Source organism: Capricornis sumatraensis, chromosome 2 (genome assembly GCF_032405125.1).
Source record: "Capricornis sumatraensis isolate serow.1 chromosome 2, serow.2, whole genome shotgun sequence".
Classification (NCBI taxonomy): domain Eukaryota; kingdom Metazoa; phylum Chordata; class Mammalia; order Artiodactyla; family Bovidae; genus Capricornis; species Capricornis sumatraensis.
The window spans coordinates 102,809,675-102,829,281 of record NC_091070.1 but is presented as its reverse complement, the minus strand read 5'-3'; the positions used below and the strand labels follow the sequence as shown (position 1 = coordinate 102,829,281).

General features: G+C 41.0%; 1 protein-coding gene across 1 annotated transcript in view; it reads left to right on the top strand.

Annotated features, from left to right (window-relative positions):
* The window catches only part of POU2F1 (POU class 2 homeobox 1), a 79,693-nt gene extending 71,890 nt beyond the window's left edge, over window positions 1-7,803 (top strand). The window contains exons 14-16 of the mRNA XM_068964561.1: window positions 4,423-4,768; window positions 5,656-5,744; window positions 7,493-7,803. Of these exons, the coding sequence (XP_068820662.1) occupies window positions 4,423-4,768; window positions 5,656-5,744; window positions 7,493-7,803 (746 nt within the window). The remainder of the gene's footprint in view (window positions 1-4,422; window positions 4,769-5,655; window positions 5,745-7,492) is intronic.
* Window positions 7,804-19,607: the final 11,804 nt, after the last annotated feature.

The window sequence follows — 19,607 nt, the reverse complement described above, 5'->3', positions numbered from 1 at the left end:
TAAGTGGCTTTAACACTATTAGAGAATTTTAAAAACTGTTACAATAAATCAGACTGTTTTAGAATACCAACATAAAGTTGGGGTTACTGTTTCAGATGTATATTCATGTAAAAATTAGGTTTCAGTATTGGCACTTAGGTAACGAAGGAAAATATGGTATATTTGTATTTTAATGAAATACTGGCACTATATAAAATATTTTTAAATCAGTGAGCCAGAATTTCAGTGTAGATATGGAAAAAGATTGTCATTTTATAAACTGCAAGAATAAATATATGTGTTTTAAATACTGAAGTATTCAGTTTAAAATTTTTCTTTCATTTTAAAAACATGTAAGAACTAAATTAGACTTTTAATTAGTGGTTAATAGCAGTAAATAAATAAACCTGTCTAAAAATTAAAAAGAAAAGAAAGCTGAGCACTGAAGAATTGATGCTTTTGAACTGTGGCGTTGGAAAAGACTCTTGAGAGTCCTTTGGATGGCAAGGAGATCCAATCAGTCAATCCTAAAGGATATCACTCCTGAATATACATTAGAAGGACTAATGTTGAAGCTGAAACTCCAATACTTTGGCCACCTGATGTGAAGAACTGACTCCTTGGAAAAGACCCTGATACTGGGAAAAATTGAAGGTGGGAAGAGGATGAGATGGTTGGATGGCATCACCAACTTGGACATGAGTTTGAGTAAGCTCCAAGAATTGGTGATAGACAGGGAAGCCTTTGCAAGTCCATGGGCTCACAAAGAGTTGGATAGGACTGAGCAACTGAACTGAACTGACACATTATATCAAAGATATAGGAATGACTAATAAGCACATAAAAGATGTTCAGCATTACTACTCAGAGAAATGCTAGTTTAAAATCATAATGAGATACTTCTTAATACTAGAATGGCTATAATCAGAAAGACCAAAAATAATAGGTCTTGGAGATGTGGAGAAACTGGAATCTTCATGCATTGTTGGTGGAAATGTAAAATGATATGGCCACTTTGGAAGATACTTTGGCAGTGTCTTTAAAAGTTAATCATAAAATTGACCATCCTACCCAAGAGTTCCCCCAAGAAAACAGCAGACATTTCCACAACAACTTTTACACAATGATCATAGCAGCATTATTTGTAATAATCAAAAACTGGAAACAAGCCATTATCCACCAACTGGTGAATGAATTAAACATCATGTGGTCTATCCATGCAGTGGAATACTTTTAAGACAAAAGGAAGTATTGATTCCTACTACAACATGGATAAACCTTGAAAACAGCTTGCTAACTGAAGGAAGCTAGATGCAAAAGACTACAAATCAAATGATTCATTTATATGATGTGTCTGGGAAAGGTAAATCTACAGAGCAAAAAGCAGATGACTGGAGGCTGTAGGCGGGAACCAGCGTGACTGCACATAGGCAACTAGGGATCTTCTTCAGTCAAAAACTAGATGGGGTGATGGCTGTACCACTCTGTCAATATATTAAAAACCGTTGAATTTTATACTTAAATTGGGTGAATTTTATGGCATATAAATTGTATCTCTCTAAATCTATATTTTTTTAAAGATGAGATGGGTGCTCACGTTGGCAGCACATGTACTAAAATTATAACAATACAGAGATAGGGATTAACAGATACTAACTACTATATATAAAATCAGTAAACAACAAGGATTTACTGTATAGCTCAGGGAACTATATTCAGTATCCGATAATAACCTGCAGTGGAAAAGAATGGAGGAGAATATATGTATAGATACAGACATGTGTATAACTGAATTACTTTGCTGTACACCTGAGCAATATTTAAACCAACTGCAATCATGTATAAAAATTTTTTTTAATTAAAAAAGATGAGATGGGAAGTAAGAGGTTATGCCAAATGCTATGTATTCTTGCAGATAACTTTCTACTAACCTTGTGAGGTAGATGATGACATCTTATTTTGTTGTTGAGGCCATTCAGTTCAGTTCAGTTCAGTTCAGTCGCTCAGTCATGTCTGACTCTTTGTGACCCCATGAATTGCAGCACACCAGGCCTCCCTGTCCATCACCAACTCCCGGAGTTCACTCAGACTCAGGTCCATCGAGTCCGTGATGCCATCCAGCCATCTCATCCTCGGTTGTCCCCTTCTCCTCCCACCCCCAATCCCTCCCAGCATCAGAGTCTTTTCCAATGAGTCAACTCTTCGCATGAGATGGCCAAAGTACTGGAATTTCAGCTTTAGCATCATTCCTTCCAAAGAAATCCCAGGGCTGATCTCCTTCAGAATGGACTGGTTGGATCACCTTGCAGTCCAAGGGACTCTCAAGGGTCTTCTCCAACACCACAGTTCAAAAGCATCAATTCTTCAGCACTCAGCCTTCTTCACAGTCCAACTCTCACATCCATACGTGACCACAGGAAAAACCATAGCCTTGACTAGACGGACCTTAGTCGGCAGAGCGTTGAGGACATTGAAGCTCAGCAAACATAAATTCCCTGATCAAAATTGCCCAAGTAATTGAGTTGCTAAAAATATAGATAAAAGATATATGTTGATTAAAATGTGATTTACTGACTGGGAGAAATAATTTGAAGATCTTACTAAGTTATGGTACTCTAGTGCTCATGGGACATTCGTGTTGAAGACACTTAGAATGTGACTGGAGGACACGTGAGTGTGTGGTTAGCTGCTTGGTTGTCTGGCTCTTTGATACCCTGTGGACTGTAGCCCATCTTTGTCCATGGAATTTCCCAAGCAAGAACACTGGAGTACGTTGTAGTTTCCTCCTCCGGGGGATCTTCTCAACCCAGGAATCAAACCTGAGTCCCATATGTCTCATTGGAGATTGGCATTCTTGGATTGTGTCTCTTTGGCAGGCACCTTTTTTACCATTGTGCCACCTGAGAAGTGGTTGGAAGATAAAACCAGAAAAAACTACTTTGAGTGGTTTCTGGAGTCATTGTCTCTTGTCTCTTAGCTTATCTTAGATTCACTGATGAAATTATTGGGATTTTCTTTGTATACATGTGGGATTTTAAGAAAGTGATGCCGAGTAGTCTAAAAATGGCCGTGGAGAGTGAAGAAAGAGTGAAGTAAACATCACTTTAAGCTTTTGACCTCAAGATGTGGGCTATTTCATCTCAGAACTTTGAAAAGAAAGTAGTGCCCATAAGTGAAATCAAGTTAGATAAGGTGAGAAATTGTTCAAGAAAAGATTGAAATTTACTAGCAGCAGAAGAGAAATGAGAAAAGACGTTTACCTTCTTATAGAACAGTGTGCACGTCTTAGGAGAAAAGCGTCAGACAGTGAAAAAGTGTATGAATCTGCCAAACATACGAGCCAACATAGCATCAATAGCCCAGCGACGTAAACTGATTCGATAGGTTTAGAACTGAATGATGGTACTGTGATTAATAATATCCACAAAGGTGTAATTTGTACTTATGGACAGCAAGAGTGAAGAGGGAATCATCTTTTATTTTTGGGAAGGGCGGAAAGACGAGTAAGTAAATCCTCCCTTTTCAGTTAACAGTAAGAAAGGTATGTTTACCTGAATCATTCAGAGACTACATAGCACTTTCGTGTAGCATGATAGGAAATGGGGACAGTAGAGTCAGTACTGAAACAGATGGGGTCTGATTTCCTCCTAGCTCTGTGATATGTGAAAGAAACGTTTCTTCACAGTAAAACGATGAGAGCTGAATTCTAGGTGTTCCTAGTATAGGTCAGAAAAAGGCTTCAACATAGGTTTTAAAAGAACAAAACTGACTGAATTTTTAATACAGCTGTTAATAGAGAAGAGAGTCTTCTACAGCTTAGTGACAGATTCTATCACAGAGAAAGTTTTTATATAGATCTTTTATCCAATATGTTTATGGGTTTGAAATATTATTTTGATTGGTCTAGTTCTTATATCATTTCTGAAGCCTCTTATACTTCTAGACATATGCGTTTAGTTATTTTTGTGCTACTTCTGTGAATGTTATTAATATTTACTTTAGAAAAATATGCATCTTTTTCTTGATTTCATTAATTTGTTTTGATTTTTCTAAAGAGACTAAGGAGATTTCTAAATGAAAATGCTTTTCAGAAGCTTGGATTTTTTTTTTTTACTTATACATATCTTCTCCAGAGCAGTTGTGTTCTATAGTTAGAGTTTCTGTGATTTTTTTTTTTAATAGGAAATTGGAATTGGAAAGCCATGTTCTCTGTTTCATGGTTACTTTATTACTCTTGCCTCTTAAAGTAGGATTCATCGCTTTGGTTCTTAAAACGTTTGGTTTTGTGGTTAATTTCCATAGAAACACTGAACTCGTTTAATAGAAAAGGACATGTTACTGGACTGTAGAAAATACAGTTGATTCTAGAGTATGGCTGAATAAAGCAACCATCCTTCCAAAAACTTTTCCGGAAGGTCACTGTCAGGTGTGATTCTCTTTCAGGCACTACAGATACCACCTCCAACAACACTGCAACCGTGATCTCCACGGCGCCTCCGGCCTCCTCGGCGGTCACCTCCCCCGCTCTGAGCCCCTCCCCTTCCGCCTCAGCCTCCACCTCCGAGGCGTCCAGCGCCAGTGAGACCAGCACCACGCAGACCACCTCCGCTCCTCTGTCCTCTCCTCTTGGGGCCAGCCAGGTGATGGTGACCGCGTCAGGGCTGCAAACAGCAGCAGCTGCCGCCCTCCAGGGAGCTGCCCAGTTGCCAGCAAATGCCAGTCTCGCTGCCATGGCTGCTGCTGCAGGCCTAAACCCAGGCCTGATGGCGCCCTCACAGTTTGCAGCTGGGTGAGGTGCTTTCTTACCTGTTTACATCTGAGAAACAACTCGGAGGGCATCCCTAGAGTTACTCACAGGGACTACTTTTCAACACTATCTTAGATGCAAAAGCAGAGAACCTTTAAAGCCATCATCTCTCTGAAATAGGTTGCTCTGTAGTAGCACAGAGACTTTGATTGTGGTCGGACTAGTTTCTTAACACCCTGCTGCTGCTGCGGCTGTTGCGAAGTCGCGTCAGTCTCGTGCAACTCTGTGCGACCCCATAGACTGCAGCCCAGCAGGCTTGCAGGAACACTGGAGTGGGGTGCCATTTCCTTCTCCCTGGAAGGGCACGAATCACACTTTTATTTCTAAATGAAGATACAGAACACCAGGCCACTGATGATACCTGAGTGATGAGGCCAGGAAAAAAGCATAGAATTCCTGACTGGTATTCTTACACTTTTTCCATTATTCTCTCAACTGTCTGCTTTCTAATTCTTAAACATAAATAAGAGATATATAGTAATAGGATTCCAAATTTTATAATATCATCAAAAAAAATAAGAATTAGTTTGTAAATATATTCTGTTCTCTGTCATTTTTTTCTCTTGCTTTGGGAAAAAGAGGACAAAGTAACTCAAAGAGTCAAAATGACTGTAAGGTTTACACTTTGTGTGGACCGTAACGGTGCTTTGCTTTGTGTAAGTGAGCATCAAGGGAAGCAGTGACTTGGAAGCGCCATGTGAAGGGTAGAGAGAGAATGGCACGCATTCCCCTATGCTTCCCACCCGTACTTTCGTTTCTCTTGTCTCTTTGGGTGTGTTGTCAGATGGACACATGTGTCTTTGGGTGTGTTGTCAGATGGACACGTGTGTCTACGCTGTAATGGTGTGTCTGTTCTTCTGGTCTTTCAGAGGTGCCTTACTCAGCCTCAATCCGGGAACCCTAGGTGGTGCTCTCAGCCCAGCTCTGATGAGCAACAGTACACTGGCAACTATTCAAGGTCAGTAGGATTTTTTTTCCCTTACTTCAGCTTTCTCTTTTTTTCTTAAGTGGAGGAAGTCTGCTTTGCTAGAGGTGAAAGTGACATGAGGAGATAGTTGAATTGATAATGCTGACAACCCTGAGGACCAGGAATGTGTTCCTATAAAAAGCTTTGTAAGAAAAATATAGGTGTCAGTTTGTAAGAACAGGAAATATGCTTAGTGTGGTGTATTAAGAAACCAGGATGTTACTTGCCTGGCAACCCAGGAAATAAAACTGCGCTTCCACCACAGGGGACGCGGGTTCCATCCCTGGTCAGGGAACTAACATCCTGCCGGCTGCACAGTGTGGCCAGAACACCAGAGAAAGAACTCTCATGCTAATATTTATCTTCTTATGATATAGGCTTGAAGGTATTTCTTCCTAAATTTATCTAAATAGTCATCCAAGAACCATCCCCAGGCAAGTTTGAGCAAGTAAAACTCCCCAGTCCCCATCCCTGCCCTCAAGAGCGGTATACTGGAAGGCTCTGTAACAAATTAACATCGGAGGACCACATGCAGCCTGCAGGGGTACTTTTAGTTCTTGTTAGGTTCTGCTGTCTATATATCCTCACCATTATAGAGCTTAGGTTTTCTTGGATTTTAGCATCTCTTTCCCAAGCCCAGATGGGTCCCTTTTGGCCTTAGCATGCTATCCAGTCTAAAATGAATCTAAGTCCACTCATTCTAGATATTGAAGAGGCTGCTTTGTTTAGTATTTGAGCTTCATGTTTGAAGATGCTTGCTGTCATGTGACTCGGGAAACACTTGGAGGCATCATTATACTAATCTCAGAATTTTTTCTTAAAATAATTCATGCTTAAATGAGAGTTCTTGGAGCCAAAAACAGTTTTTAAACTGCTAAACTTCATTTAGGATTAGTGTTTCATGGATGATATCTCTACAGTATACTGTAGGCAGTTCCAAACAAATCCAAAATGTCACCTAGATTACCTTACATTGTATTGACTTTCTCATTGACTAAATCATATGTGAAACTGCTTCCTGGTTAGATCTATAAAGCTTTTATTATAAAATGATTTCTTTTTGAAGTAAGACTTGTGATAAATCACTTTTTCTCTTGCATTACAACGTGTCTCTGGTCTGTGGTCATGCTAAAAAGACACAGCTGAGTACTAGAACTGGACTGTGCCTCTAAGCCGAGAGTCTCAGAGAATGTCAGGCTGCAGCAGGACTCACTGTGTGATCGTGTCCAAAGTCAGGGACATTCCCTCAGTTCCTCTTGCTTTTTTTAATTATGTGAGAAATCAATTTTTAATGCCACTAGGAAAAACCCTCAAATATACATGTGAGGGTGTGATTATATGGGTGAGGGGATTGTTGGGGGTTTTCAGGTACAGGAAAAGATAGTCTTTTGAATGGAGTTACTTTTTCATTAAATCAAAATTATTGTATTTAACAAATATTTCTGGGTAGATGAAATAAGTTGAGATTTCAAGATAGAGATATAACTCTTGATTCTCTTCTCCCCTATCCTGTTCATGCTCATTAGAGTTTTCAGTCCTCTAGGCTCTTTTAAAATTATAAATAAACTTTGGTTGGTAAATTATAGCACTGTGATTAAGGGGAAAAAATTCAGTTAAGGGATAAACTTTTTTCATCGGGGTTGTAGGAAAACTTAGGATATTTGATGTGCTCTTTGTCTTCTCCAAAGCAGACACTAACGTTCTCCTTCCTACCTGTTTTCTGTGGGGTTTGTCTGTAGCTCTTGCTTCTGGTGGCTCTCTTCCAATAACGTCACTGGATGCAACTGGGAACCTGGTATTTGCCAATGCAGGAGGAGCCCCCAACATCGTGACTGCCCCTCTGTTCCTGACCCCTCAGAACCTCTCTCTGCTCACCAGCAATCCAGTTAGCTTGGTCTCTGCCGCTGCAACCTCTGCAGGGAATTCTGGACCTGTAGCCAGCCTTCATGCCACCTCCACCTCAGCTGAGCCTATCCAGAACTCTTTCCTCACTGTGGCCTCTGCCAGCGGGGCTGCCTCCACCACCACCACCGCCTCCAAGGCACAGTGAGCTGGGCCGAGCGGCGCTGCTGGCAGAGACTGAAACACGTGGTGGACTTCCTGTTGCCATGTTGCAAGGGCAAGGGAGAGGAGGGAGAGAAGAGAAAGAACACACGGCGGAAAAAAAAGATGGAGATGGGACAGCAAAATTGCCTAATTTTTTAATAAAACACTGTCTTTTCAGGATTGCTTCATGGATTGGAGAACTTTCTAACCAAAAATTAAAAAAAAAAAAAAAAGGCAGAAACAAAAAATCAAAAACAAAAAAAATAAGTGAAAGGACTACTTATCATTTCCAGCAGTCATGATGACGAGTTAAGGTGGGTTACCAATTCCGACATAGGAAGGGGATTTCTTGTTTGTCTAAATTTCTTTTTCTTTTAAAAAAATCATTTTATCGGTCTGTTGTACAGGCCATTAAGTCATAACAAGGTGTTTATAATCATATCAATTGTGTTGGGGGTTCCTTTCTTAACTGGTACAATTTAGGCAGGCCTGTATTACTGTATCTCTATTGTTATTGTTGTTATTGTTTTATATATATATATATATATATATATATAGTTTGGACATGTTTATCTCTCGCTCCTGGATCCTGTTTCAGTGAGCTCCCACACTGTGGGGTGGGAGGGCTTTAGGGTGAGGGGGAACTTACGCTCTTAACTGCGGGGAATGTTCTTGCCGGTTTCCTTATCCTTGATGACTCTTACAGAGGTGCTAGAAAATTATTTTCTTTTGCCACTTATGCAAGAGGCTTGGTGCAGAAGCTGAAGGCAGTGTGTGCAAACACTCCCACTCCACACACGCCCCCTCCCCCCATCAGGTGGTGCCTTTGGAGCACTTTTGTGTAGGAAGGAATTCCTGCTGAACTGTAGCTCTCACTCACCCCAAACCATTGACCTGAGGCCCAGATCCTGTGGTGCAACAGTGCTGCTTTCTGCTACTTTCAATGGAAATGGCTGTACATGTTGCAGGGCAGGATTTGGTTCCAAAGAGCAAAGACTACTGCAGACACCTGACTTGGTGGTTCTCCTGATTTCTTGTCTCCTGAAATGCTCCTACTGTTGGTGTGTGTGTTTGTTTGTTCCACTTTGTGGAAGTTTTTCATCCAAACTTCCTTTAACTTTCTTGGCAAAGAACAAAATGACTTACTGAAACTGGGAAGCTTTTCCCTTCTTTTGTTTATTGAAGGAGCTCTACTAGACTGTTTTTCATTGGTTATGGATCACCCAGAGAGGTGTGATGAGAAGAGTGTGAGGTTACCACGTTTTCCGCTAGCCACAGACTTCCTTTTCAGTAGATGGCTCATCAGTTCCTCTAGGCCTGATACTCTCCTTGGTTCTCTGACTGGAGAAGGCACTAATTAGCGAGATACGGGATCTGTAGAACCTTTGAAAGACTTTGAGCAGGAACTTTGTACACACCTCACGTGTCTCCTTGGTTTGTTAGTGATGCTCCTGCTAGGTAGGTCTAAATGGCAATACACATCTCTCTATTCAATGTAGAAAGCAATTAGCTTCTGTAATTGTTTTCCCGGTATTTCTAGACGATGTCAATGAGCCCATGAAAAGGAAATGTTTATGGAAGATGAATAGGAATGAAGGTTTCCCTTCTCCAGGAAGGGTAACCTGGAGATTAGATTTCCCTTTTTGTCAGTGTTCAGTTATTATAGTATCTGTATCCAAAAAAATTCCCAAAGACTGGATTGCTGCAATGCAGCTCATTTGAGCTCCCTTCTTATTGGAATTAAAGGTTCCCACCTGGCATCTGTGGGTGCTTGTGTACATCTCCAGTGGTTCCATGACTGCACTTTTTCCCCCTTCCAAGCTTGGGGCTGAGAGAGAGCTTACAGGTGATTTTTCTTCTTCTTGCTCTGCTTGTGTCCACGAGGGAGCTTGAATTCTGTGCATTTGTCTCAGTGTTGGGAAAGGCAGTGATACAGACACAGTGTGTGTTTTTGTTTGCGATCATTCACGTTGGAGACAGGCATATTAATATTAAAAGGCCAGAAGCGTTTTAGTTCCCTTGTTAATTTCTCTCCTGTTTCTTTCGTCTTCCCATTTTATTTCACAAAGTACCCTTCACCTTCCTAAAATCCCTCTGAAATCAGTGAACTGCAAGCAGGGAAACGATAACAAATGTCCGTCCACCGTTTTTATGTGTGGTATGTTTTTTTAATGTTGTTTTTTTTTTTAACTAAGCTTGAACCAAAGTCAATTTTTAGCAAGCTGCTGTACTAATGGACTAGTTTATATCGTGCAGTTCAGACACATTGAGGAGATAGATGCTACTGACAATTTCTTTTTTTCATTTGTCTTTATTAATTTTATATAAAAGTTGCTGCTTGTTTTAATCTTTTATGTTGGTAAATTGTAATATCCTCTGGGTAGACGTTAACTTGAGTCTTTAAGTAGTTTGTTTAGGTTGGTATGTAAATAGAATGGCAGTGTCAGTTACTAATTTTTCTCCTCTTCATCTCTCCGTTTCTCTGATGTAGTTGAATTTAACCTTTTATCCTGATTTGACATCTCTAATTTTAGTCTGTGCAGATGATTTTAGGGCTGTCAGTTATACTGTAGCCGCCCATAGGGATGGGTCCCTCCCTTGGGAATGGTAGGTTAGGAGGAAGGATTCAGGGAAGAAGATGCTGATACCCACCAGACTGGGTTGGAGGTTATAGCATTCATTTCCCAAATTGCTACCAAAGGAAATGTGGAGTCCCAAGGGACTCAAGCCCAGTGGATTAAGAGGAGAAGCAAGGAAAGGCCGTGTTTGTTTGTTTCCCTATGTGGCTCAAAAATACTCCCTTCTCCTAAAGAAGATCACCAATAGACTTTCATATTAAAAAAAAAGATACTAAGCTTTCAATGTCAGTACAGGGTCTTCTATTCCCTGCCCTGCCTGTAGTCTCTAATCAGTTTCGGATAAAGGGATTCTGCCTTTGTGTGGGTATGAGTGTGGATCACTTTGTGAGGATAAACTTTAAACCAGCATGAAAACCTGTGTTCGAAAGAAAAAATATATCCTTTAGACAAAGGTAACTCTTAGAATTTTTCTTTTATTCTCTTATTTAAGAAACAAGTTGTGAAATGCATACACAAAACACTAAAACAGCTTGTTGATGGGTGTTTACCTGAAAATTGAATCCCCATCATCATCCCTAGATCGTCTACTGACCATATTGCTTCATGACTCAGCCTTTAGTCCTTTTTTACCTTGTATCATCTTTTTTATCATCTCAAGAAATGCTTTGAATCTCCTAAGCTAAGATACTCAGACTTAACTTTTAGCCACCTTATATGGGAGAGTCTGGAAATTAAGGGGTCCATTTGGCCAAAAAGAAATACTTGGTAGAGTTTCTGCGCTTCTAAGAGAAAAGACCAGGTAGGTCATCACAGTTCATTGTGGTCCTTCTTTGTTTCCCCCTTAATCTTTATCCAGATTTTATTTTATCCCTGAATTTGGTTAACACATATTAAGCCAAAGACTAATTCCAAATGCATTTATAGTGATACTATATTTGCCCATGGGAATGGGCCCTGCCTGGGGAGTGATGAATGTAATTGTTTGAATCCTGCTTATCACAGGCAAGGCAGTTTGGTTATAAACTTTATTTGTACCCTGTATAAATCTAAAGGACAGAGGAGAAAGACCTAGAAAAGGGCTTCTCAGAAGAACAATATTATTGTTCTTGAGTTAAGAAATATGTTGAGTGCTATGTTAGTTTAAATGTTTCTGAAGTTATATAGGCAGTCATTTAGAATTAAAAAAAAAAAATGTTCCTAGCCATTCATGACTTGATATAAAACACACTTTCTTTTATTTATTTGTTAAGAAAGATCAATACCATCCCAGTTGGCTCAGCTTATTACTAGAGAAATGGAACCAAAGGCATCCAACTTTCATTTTGTTTAGGGCCATGCTGATTTGTACTTCATGGTAGCATTATTAGAAATTAGCATTTTTTTAAAGGGAAAATAAGATTAATTAAAAGATTTTTAGTGAGATTATCTTGCCAATTTATTCTACACAGTTCATCCATCGTTGGGAAGAAAAGCACAGTTATACCTCTTTCTTGCGTTATTTTGCTCTATTATCCCTCATTTATTTGGTGGGAGAGAAGGTGGGAGAAAACCGTGTCTATATATTATACAGAAGCACAGATACTTGCTTGACACAATATTTAAATTCAGCCCAATCTTTAACGTTAAATTTTCTATTTAAATTGCTGGGAAAGCTGGATACGTTTGCAAATACAGGAAATTAATGTAGATTTTTAAACTTGTAGATCCTAATAGTAAACATTGCAATTAGTATATAATAAACACTTGGCTTATAAAACAAACTCTTTGTAGTTCATAGTCTAAAGTTGTTCCCAAACCATATCACCCTCACAAAACTTTGTTTACCAAGAGAAAAGTGAAATCATTACAATAGGAAGAAACTAGAGAGAATGGACAGGGAGCTGACTCAGATGGGCAAGAATTTATGAATTCGTTTAATCATAACCATTGTGAGTTCCTCTTTGTATGTGTGTGTGAAAAGCATTTAGTTTAATCACAGCCCTGGCCATCTATGCACACAGTACAAGTGTGAACTTGGACAAAAATAGAATAAATAAATTGCTTTCATCATTAAAGACTGATACTAATCCTGTTCTACCATATTCTTTTCTTAATCTAAAGAAATTAAATGGGACACCCCTGAAATTTTCAGTAAGATATTTGAAAGGATCCAGCCAGAGGGCAGGGAATATGTCTTTGCTCAGTTTTCCAGTTTATACCCAGATTTCCATATGATTTATGAAGTTGCTTTCTTCTGAGCATCCTTATTCATGAAGCATTTCCACGTGTAGGCTCTTCTACCCTTAGCCTTTGCCTAAAGTAGTGAACATTAGTGGATTTTGTGTTATTCTGTTCTCTGGATCTCCTTTCCTCTCTTCCTTTTCACTTTGAATGGTGATACCTTAATCCGTGAGGATAATGCTTGTGGGTAACAGCTAGCTTCTGGCACCTTCAGAAAATACCTCAGCATAGCTTAGCATTGTTACAGAGCTGGTTTAAACTAAAAACCAAATAAATAAAAAGGAAAAACTTTATAAATAGTGGAAATAATTCTAGCTGTAGCATTTAGTTGAACTAATGTTTATTATGATTGATAAACATGACTGATGCTATATGTATTTGGGATCCTGTTTATAGGTTACAGTTTATAGGGTTAGGGAGGGGTGGGGGGAAGAGAAGAAGATGATTATGTTAGAAGGAAAACATTGCGTGTGTGTGTGTGTGTGTGTGTGTGTGTGTGTGTGTGTGTGTTTCCTTATCTCTGTCTTGCCAAAGGAAACTTGATCATCCCTGTGTTTGGGTTTGGGGGTTTTTGGCCTCTCTAAGGTCTGGGCTGCAGCGCAGTGTGTGGTGGCATGCAGGTTACACATTTGTTATCCAGTTCAGGGTCCTCAAGGCATTTACATCCCTTCCTATGGCCGCCTGGGCCCCCCAGACCCTGCCAGGCTCTTCCGATGATTCATTACCTCTCATGTAGCAAGAGCTTAAGAGAAGGATTAATGTGTGAATGTTGGAGTATATAGTTGAGAAATAGAGACAGAATTAGACAAGCACCCTTTAATTTGGAGAGGAAAAGAGAAATGAGTGATTGATGCATCTTAATCTTAGGAAATTAAAACATTTTTTGGTCATCCTCTGTCACGTTATTGAATGTTGTGCAGTAGCACAGCAGTTTAAAACCTCACTTCCTTTTCTCACATCAAGGCTAATTCTGTCTTGACCAAAAATGCAAACAGAAGGAAACCAGATCAAGAAGTTGAAAGCCAACCAGCTCGCCCCACACGTGTGATGGTGTGACCTTTAGAGACTGGTTAGTGAGACTGACGAAAGTATTGTTCTTGGTGGGCTGTCTTGAATGAGAAATGATGCTGGTTTAGAAACAGTTAGGAGCCCTTTCTGGCCAGACTGTGGGACAGACTTTCTTGGCTTCCCAAGTTCAGATGTAGACTGTGTGTCCAGAAAGGCTATTTTTCAATAGGTGACCCTTCTCAGAACCTAAGTGGGGTTCCGTTTGGATACCAAAGACACTGCATCGTTTATTCTTATGTTTTCCACACAAGCAGCAGAAGTAAGAACAAACAGCTGAAATGTGGAAAAAGCTTTACATTTGTCTCTTTACTTTTCCTCTCCTCTCTCTTCTTCTGCCTATATAATCTCCACTTTTTGAAGGAAGTCTTGTTGGTCATCCTAGCTTTGGAAAAGAGATTAACTTAGTTTCACTCTGCTGGTTCTGTAAAAATGCATAGAGTTGCTCAGTGTGGCAGTGATATTCTTGGCATTGCTGGGAAATGTAGAGGGAGTGTGGCAAAAGATGGGAGTAGGATTCTTTTATTTCCCTTTATCCAGCACTTACAGTGAGAACAAGCACAACCAGTGTGAGTTCAGATGCTATTTAGTTGTTCTGTCACTTGTAAAGGATAAGCATTTTTAAGAGCAAGATTACATGAAGACCCAAAAAGAAGACCCTTCTTTTATTCTTCCATAGAGCTGTATTGTTACAGAATGTTTCTACGTATGGGCTCTGGAGACTTGAGTAGTTCATTGTTTTGGTTTACTGTTGATAAGACGCAGAAAATGGGAGAGGGAAAAGAAATTTATTGTTCTAGATATTCTATCAAAAACTGATCAGGTTGCAGAACTTCATGACAGCTTTACCAGTAATCCTGTTCTGGCGTTATATAAAAGTGATAATATTATGTGACTTTTCAAAGTACTAGTTAGGTCAGGAAGCAGGTAACAGGACTATTAAAGATAACAGCGCTGAAAACAGTTGTGGGAAGACAGACCATACATGACGGACCGCCACTGTCGCGGAAGCAAAGCTCCGAGGGTGGGCAGGGCAGGGCCGGTCCCTTAATGATTCTTTCTAACCCTGAATCAGCCCATTCTGCACAGGACCGTGCCACCCAGGGTCACCTTCTAGTTCACACCCAGGACACTGTCAGAAAGTTCAGACCCCAAAACTAATTTACTATAAAAAAGCAAGCAAAGCATTGAAGTCTGATGCAAAGTTCCCCCGAGGTTGGTTGGTTGGTTTGCTCATCATTGTTTTGAGCCAGCCACAACCTCACAGAAGCAGCTTAAGGCTCTTTCATGACCTGGCAGGGACGCTGAGCTCTCTCACGTGATAAAAGAAGCCTGCAGGCAGACAGTTGGGCACAGTGTGGTTTCCAGAACGAGACATTCAAACACTTCTTTAAAATGGGGATCTCCTTCAAATGGACAAGGGCAGAGCCAAGGGGAGAGAAGACTCTGTGGTTCTACCTGGTCCCACGGGGTCTCTAAGTCTGAACAGTAGCACAGGAAGGGAAAGCACTTTCAGAAGCAGAATGACAGTCCTGTTAGGAAAGGCTGTGGTTGTAGGCAGCTGGAGGTGCCAGATCTTTGGTTCTGAGCCTACACAGTTCTCCGTAAGGCATAGACTTTCTGAGAGTAGAGTGGACCAGCCTGGTTGTGTTTAAAACTGCAAACTGTTCCGAGTGGGGGAAGGAGAGAGCCTAAGACGTGGTTATAACATTGGCTTTTGACAGCGTTAAATAGTATGTCTCCCCTGAGTGCAGGTAAAAGGGAGAGACCGACTTCTTCCAGCTTCTTACCTTTGCTTGAGGGGGCCTGTGTGCATTGCTCAGTCCACAGGAGGTTTCATTCCAAGGAAATGCCCTCCCCTACATTAGACCATAGTTCAGTCCCTGCAGCTGTGGTGATAGCAGAAAGGAGGTGAGTAAGTGTGGGGGGTTTCCGCCCACCACAAATCCACGAGCTATTGTATACCTCATTTCTAACTCGTGACTGAGTAACATGCTTTAACTTTCTCTAACCCCTACAGAGTTGCCAAGTCTGCCCTCCCTCTTTTGAGTAATGTTGAACTCTGGCCTATAGCATCATGGGACCTGTAGCCTAGGGTGGGACTTCCCAAAGCCTCTGAATGTTGCTGCTTTAAAAGCTACTGCAAGCTGAGGGCAAATTGCAATCTCCTCTTTCTTTTTGTTGCAAGGGGTCTTCACAGGACTCTTTAACATCTGTTCCCCGCCACCCTGCCCTTATGGGCTGGCCAGCCCTCCCCACACCCCCAGCCCACACCACATCTCTGACTGCTGGCCACACATCACCTCCTGTACTTGCCTTCTCCCTGGTAGGGAGAGGTCATCCCCTTCCCCTGTGAGGCCTCAGGGTTCTGCTTATTTTCAGGACTTTGGGTGGAAGGGAAAACACACCAAAGGCTCCTTTAACCTGACTGCTGCATATACATTTCACTTTTTTCCTTTGACATGACCAAAAAAAAAAATCCAAATATTTAAGTTTTTATTATTATTAATATTATTATTATTATTTGACAATCTTATATCCATTGGGCTGTCTAGAAGCTGCATCTCCAGCCCTTCACCTTTTCTTTGAATGTAGTTCCCAACCTTCAATTCCCACCCCCGATGTTGGAAAAAAAAGCTTTGCCAGGTCTTACTACTGCTGCTATAAGCCAGGGGAGGGGGTTTCTTTGTGTTGTTTTGCTTCATTTTTAAAATTTCCAGCCAAAACCAAAGATTTTTTAATGATTGTATAAACTCAAAACAAACAAAAAAACCAAAGAAAAGGGAAGTCTTCAGCATCAATCCAGTCTGTGGCGTCCTGGCATTAAGCGGAGGGGGCCGGGGCGGGGAGGTGGGGCCTCTGACAGTGTTGGAAGGGCAGGGGGTCTGTTTTCCACGTTCCAGGTTTGCAGAGGCAGATGCTCAGTAGCCTTGACTCTTGCCAGCTTGTGAACATGCCATGGAATAAACTGGCATTTCAGATTGTCCAAAACAGTGGACTGAAGCCCATGGCCATGATATCACACCTACAGTTACCGCGGTGATCCACCCTCCAGCAGCCGTGGTCAACCCAGGGCTTAGCAGAGGGACGGGATGGTCGGGGGTGCTGCTGGGCACCCGTGGACTCCACAGAGTGGGGGAGATTGAAGACACTGGCGCAGGATTGGCTGCTCTGCTGGGTGCTTTAACCTCTGGGGCGGTGCTGGCGGGTAAACACACGCCAAGTTGCCCTTCTGAGCCTTTTCTCTCTTTTCCTTTACTGGAACTGCTTGGAAGTGGCTGTCCTGTTCGTGAGAAAACATGCAGAACGATTATCGAGCTTTCCATTTCTCCTCATTGTAACTTGTTTCCTTTTGCAGCACCACTGTGCGACTATGCAGTGTATTTCACAACCTTTTGTGCTAGGTAGATGCCTGTGACTTTTTAACTTGGGGGGTGGGGGGTTGCAAATGAAGGAACTTTTTACATGGATCTTTTTAATCTCAGTTGATTGGGGAAGGGGGGGGATTTGGTTTTAGGGTCATACAAGCTCTATCCCAAAGCAAAATCCAAATGTTAATAATATTAGCCTGATGCAGATACCAAAGATAATTTCTTTCCTGCAGAACCTTAGACTTGTGTATTAAGTACGATTACCCAGCACTTGCATTAGTCTAACCTCAGTAATTCCAAAGCTTAGATGTATATTTTGGTATATTTCTGGGATATTAAAAAAAAAAGTCATTTCTTGTTTCAGTGTAATGCTCTTAAAGTCATAGCATGAAAATAACTGTCCTATTCTTAGTAGTTTGAATAATAGTATTTTTGTATGTTTGGGGTGTGTCTCTGTATGTATTAACATAACAGTTTTCACTGCCTAGGTGTTCATAATAAAAAAGAAAACAAAAAAGTTCTGAGTGTACATAATATTCAGTAATAAACTTCCACTGGGTTCAATTTGGATTGAATATTTGCTGATTACCAATCCCAACTGGGATTCCATTTTGTTTTAAAGAGACAGTGATCGTGTTTTTCTAAAGCTGTTTTCTTTCTCTCTGTCTTTAAATATCTTAACTTTACCACCTTTCCCTTTTCTTGCCTTTTTTTTTTTTAAATATTGATTCAGGGGTGTTTTTCCACTGTTGTCAAGGGAGGAACGCAAGGGGAAATTGACTCCTTGGTCTCCCCAAACTTTTTGTTTTATGTACTTAACTTTAAAATGTGAGTTTGAGTTCTCTTTTGTGGAAACTTAAGATGTGGTGTAAATGATTTTTTTCCAAAATTGTCCAGCAACTTTAATGAGGCAGTGACAATTCATAAGTAGTTTATTGGGAGTCCTTTTACATTTCTGCTTAGATAACTACAGTCTGGGTGGCTATTGTATAGCCTCACTGTCCCAGCATACCTAGTTAGCCATTTCCCCTCTGATAGGAATATTTCATAAGAATCAACTGATAACTTGGAGTTCAGGACCTCATTATCTGGGCCCTCGGGAAACACTTTTTCTTGGTTTTGAAAACCCGAAACACAAGCAACTTCACATTTGGGGGAATTAGCTGGTACCTCCTGAGGCCTGAGGAGGAGGTGGGGAATATGAGCGGTGCTGTCTCTTTAAAAGTGCCCTTTATAGGATCCCCTTCCTGAGGCTGCCTGCAGGGGCTCTATAGGCTTGGGAAAGGTTGTGTAGGTGACAGTGAATCTGAAGAAATGGTAGATTTTGTGTAGATGCATTTGTCTGCTGTAATTTTTTATATATATTAAACTTACTGTAACTGTACAGTTCATTTCTGTTGTAAAACATCATTAAACCATTTTCCAAGTGTTTCCATATTGTTTGAGTTTCTCTAAAGTTGTCCTGTTGGTGTTCTGGATGCTTCACATATTCCCACACTACTCCCTAAGCCTTCCAACTTAATTTTTTCCAGCAGGTGCTCTCAGGAGCCCCAGGGTCCCTGTAAGCACGCTGGCCCTCCCCCACCCCCACCCGACCCCTGCACACTTCCCCTTCTGCTCCATGGGGCCCTGTGGCCACCACCGCGCTCCCTCCCCAGGCCCTAGTGGTTTTCTGGGACCCTGAGTCTGGAGGCAGTGGTCTCCTTCAGGCCTGAGGACTTTGTGTGATCAAACACACAAGCCCTTGATTGACCTGTGAGAGAAATCTTCAAAACTCCCCTCTCACTGTGTATTTGACTTCAGAACTGGCATTGAACTTGACTTCTTCCAAATTGATTGTTTAAACTGCCACGTGCCTCTAGCATTTCTTGCCGGGTCCTGAACACTCATTTCTCTGGTGTCTTCTGAAGGGCGGTAATCCTGAATTTGCCCTCTCCTTCTCCTGTCTGATGGTTCACAACTTAGCTCCCTCTGGCTTCTTATAGCCAACATTTAGTGTCTTAATGCAATTAGTTGACTGCATAAAAAGGAAAATTGGAATCTCAAAGTGAATTTCCTGGAGAGAGGGAACTTCAGCCTGCTAACAAGCTTTGGGAGGTGTCCACTTTAACTAGTGTATATGAACTGAATCTGTGCATCCCCTTAAATGAGGAGTCAGAGATTGAAATAGAGCTCACACTATGGCCTCAGGGTATGCTTGCTGTCCCGAAAGGGGCCCAAAATGGAAGACAAATACTGGCTTCTCTTCTCCCCACTTCTTATGTTAAAGAATGCCTCACTCTTTCCCAGTCTACCCTGTCTCATATTTATACCTTGCTTTTCAGTTTGTAAAGTTATTTTCTTAAAACAATTTTAATATGAGTCAGCTATTTGGTAGAGACAGCAGCAGGCTCACAAGCATGAGAAGGATTTCAGAAAGTAAAACCCATTTGTCACATGCAGATCTGAGGATAAGCACTAATTTTCACCTGTTTCCCTGTAGTTCTTTGTGAAAAGGTTATATTCTAACCCACTCCAGGGGTATCTGCCAAGCAAGCAAATTCCTCATGAAAGGATGTGAGTTCTCTTACTGC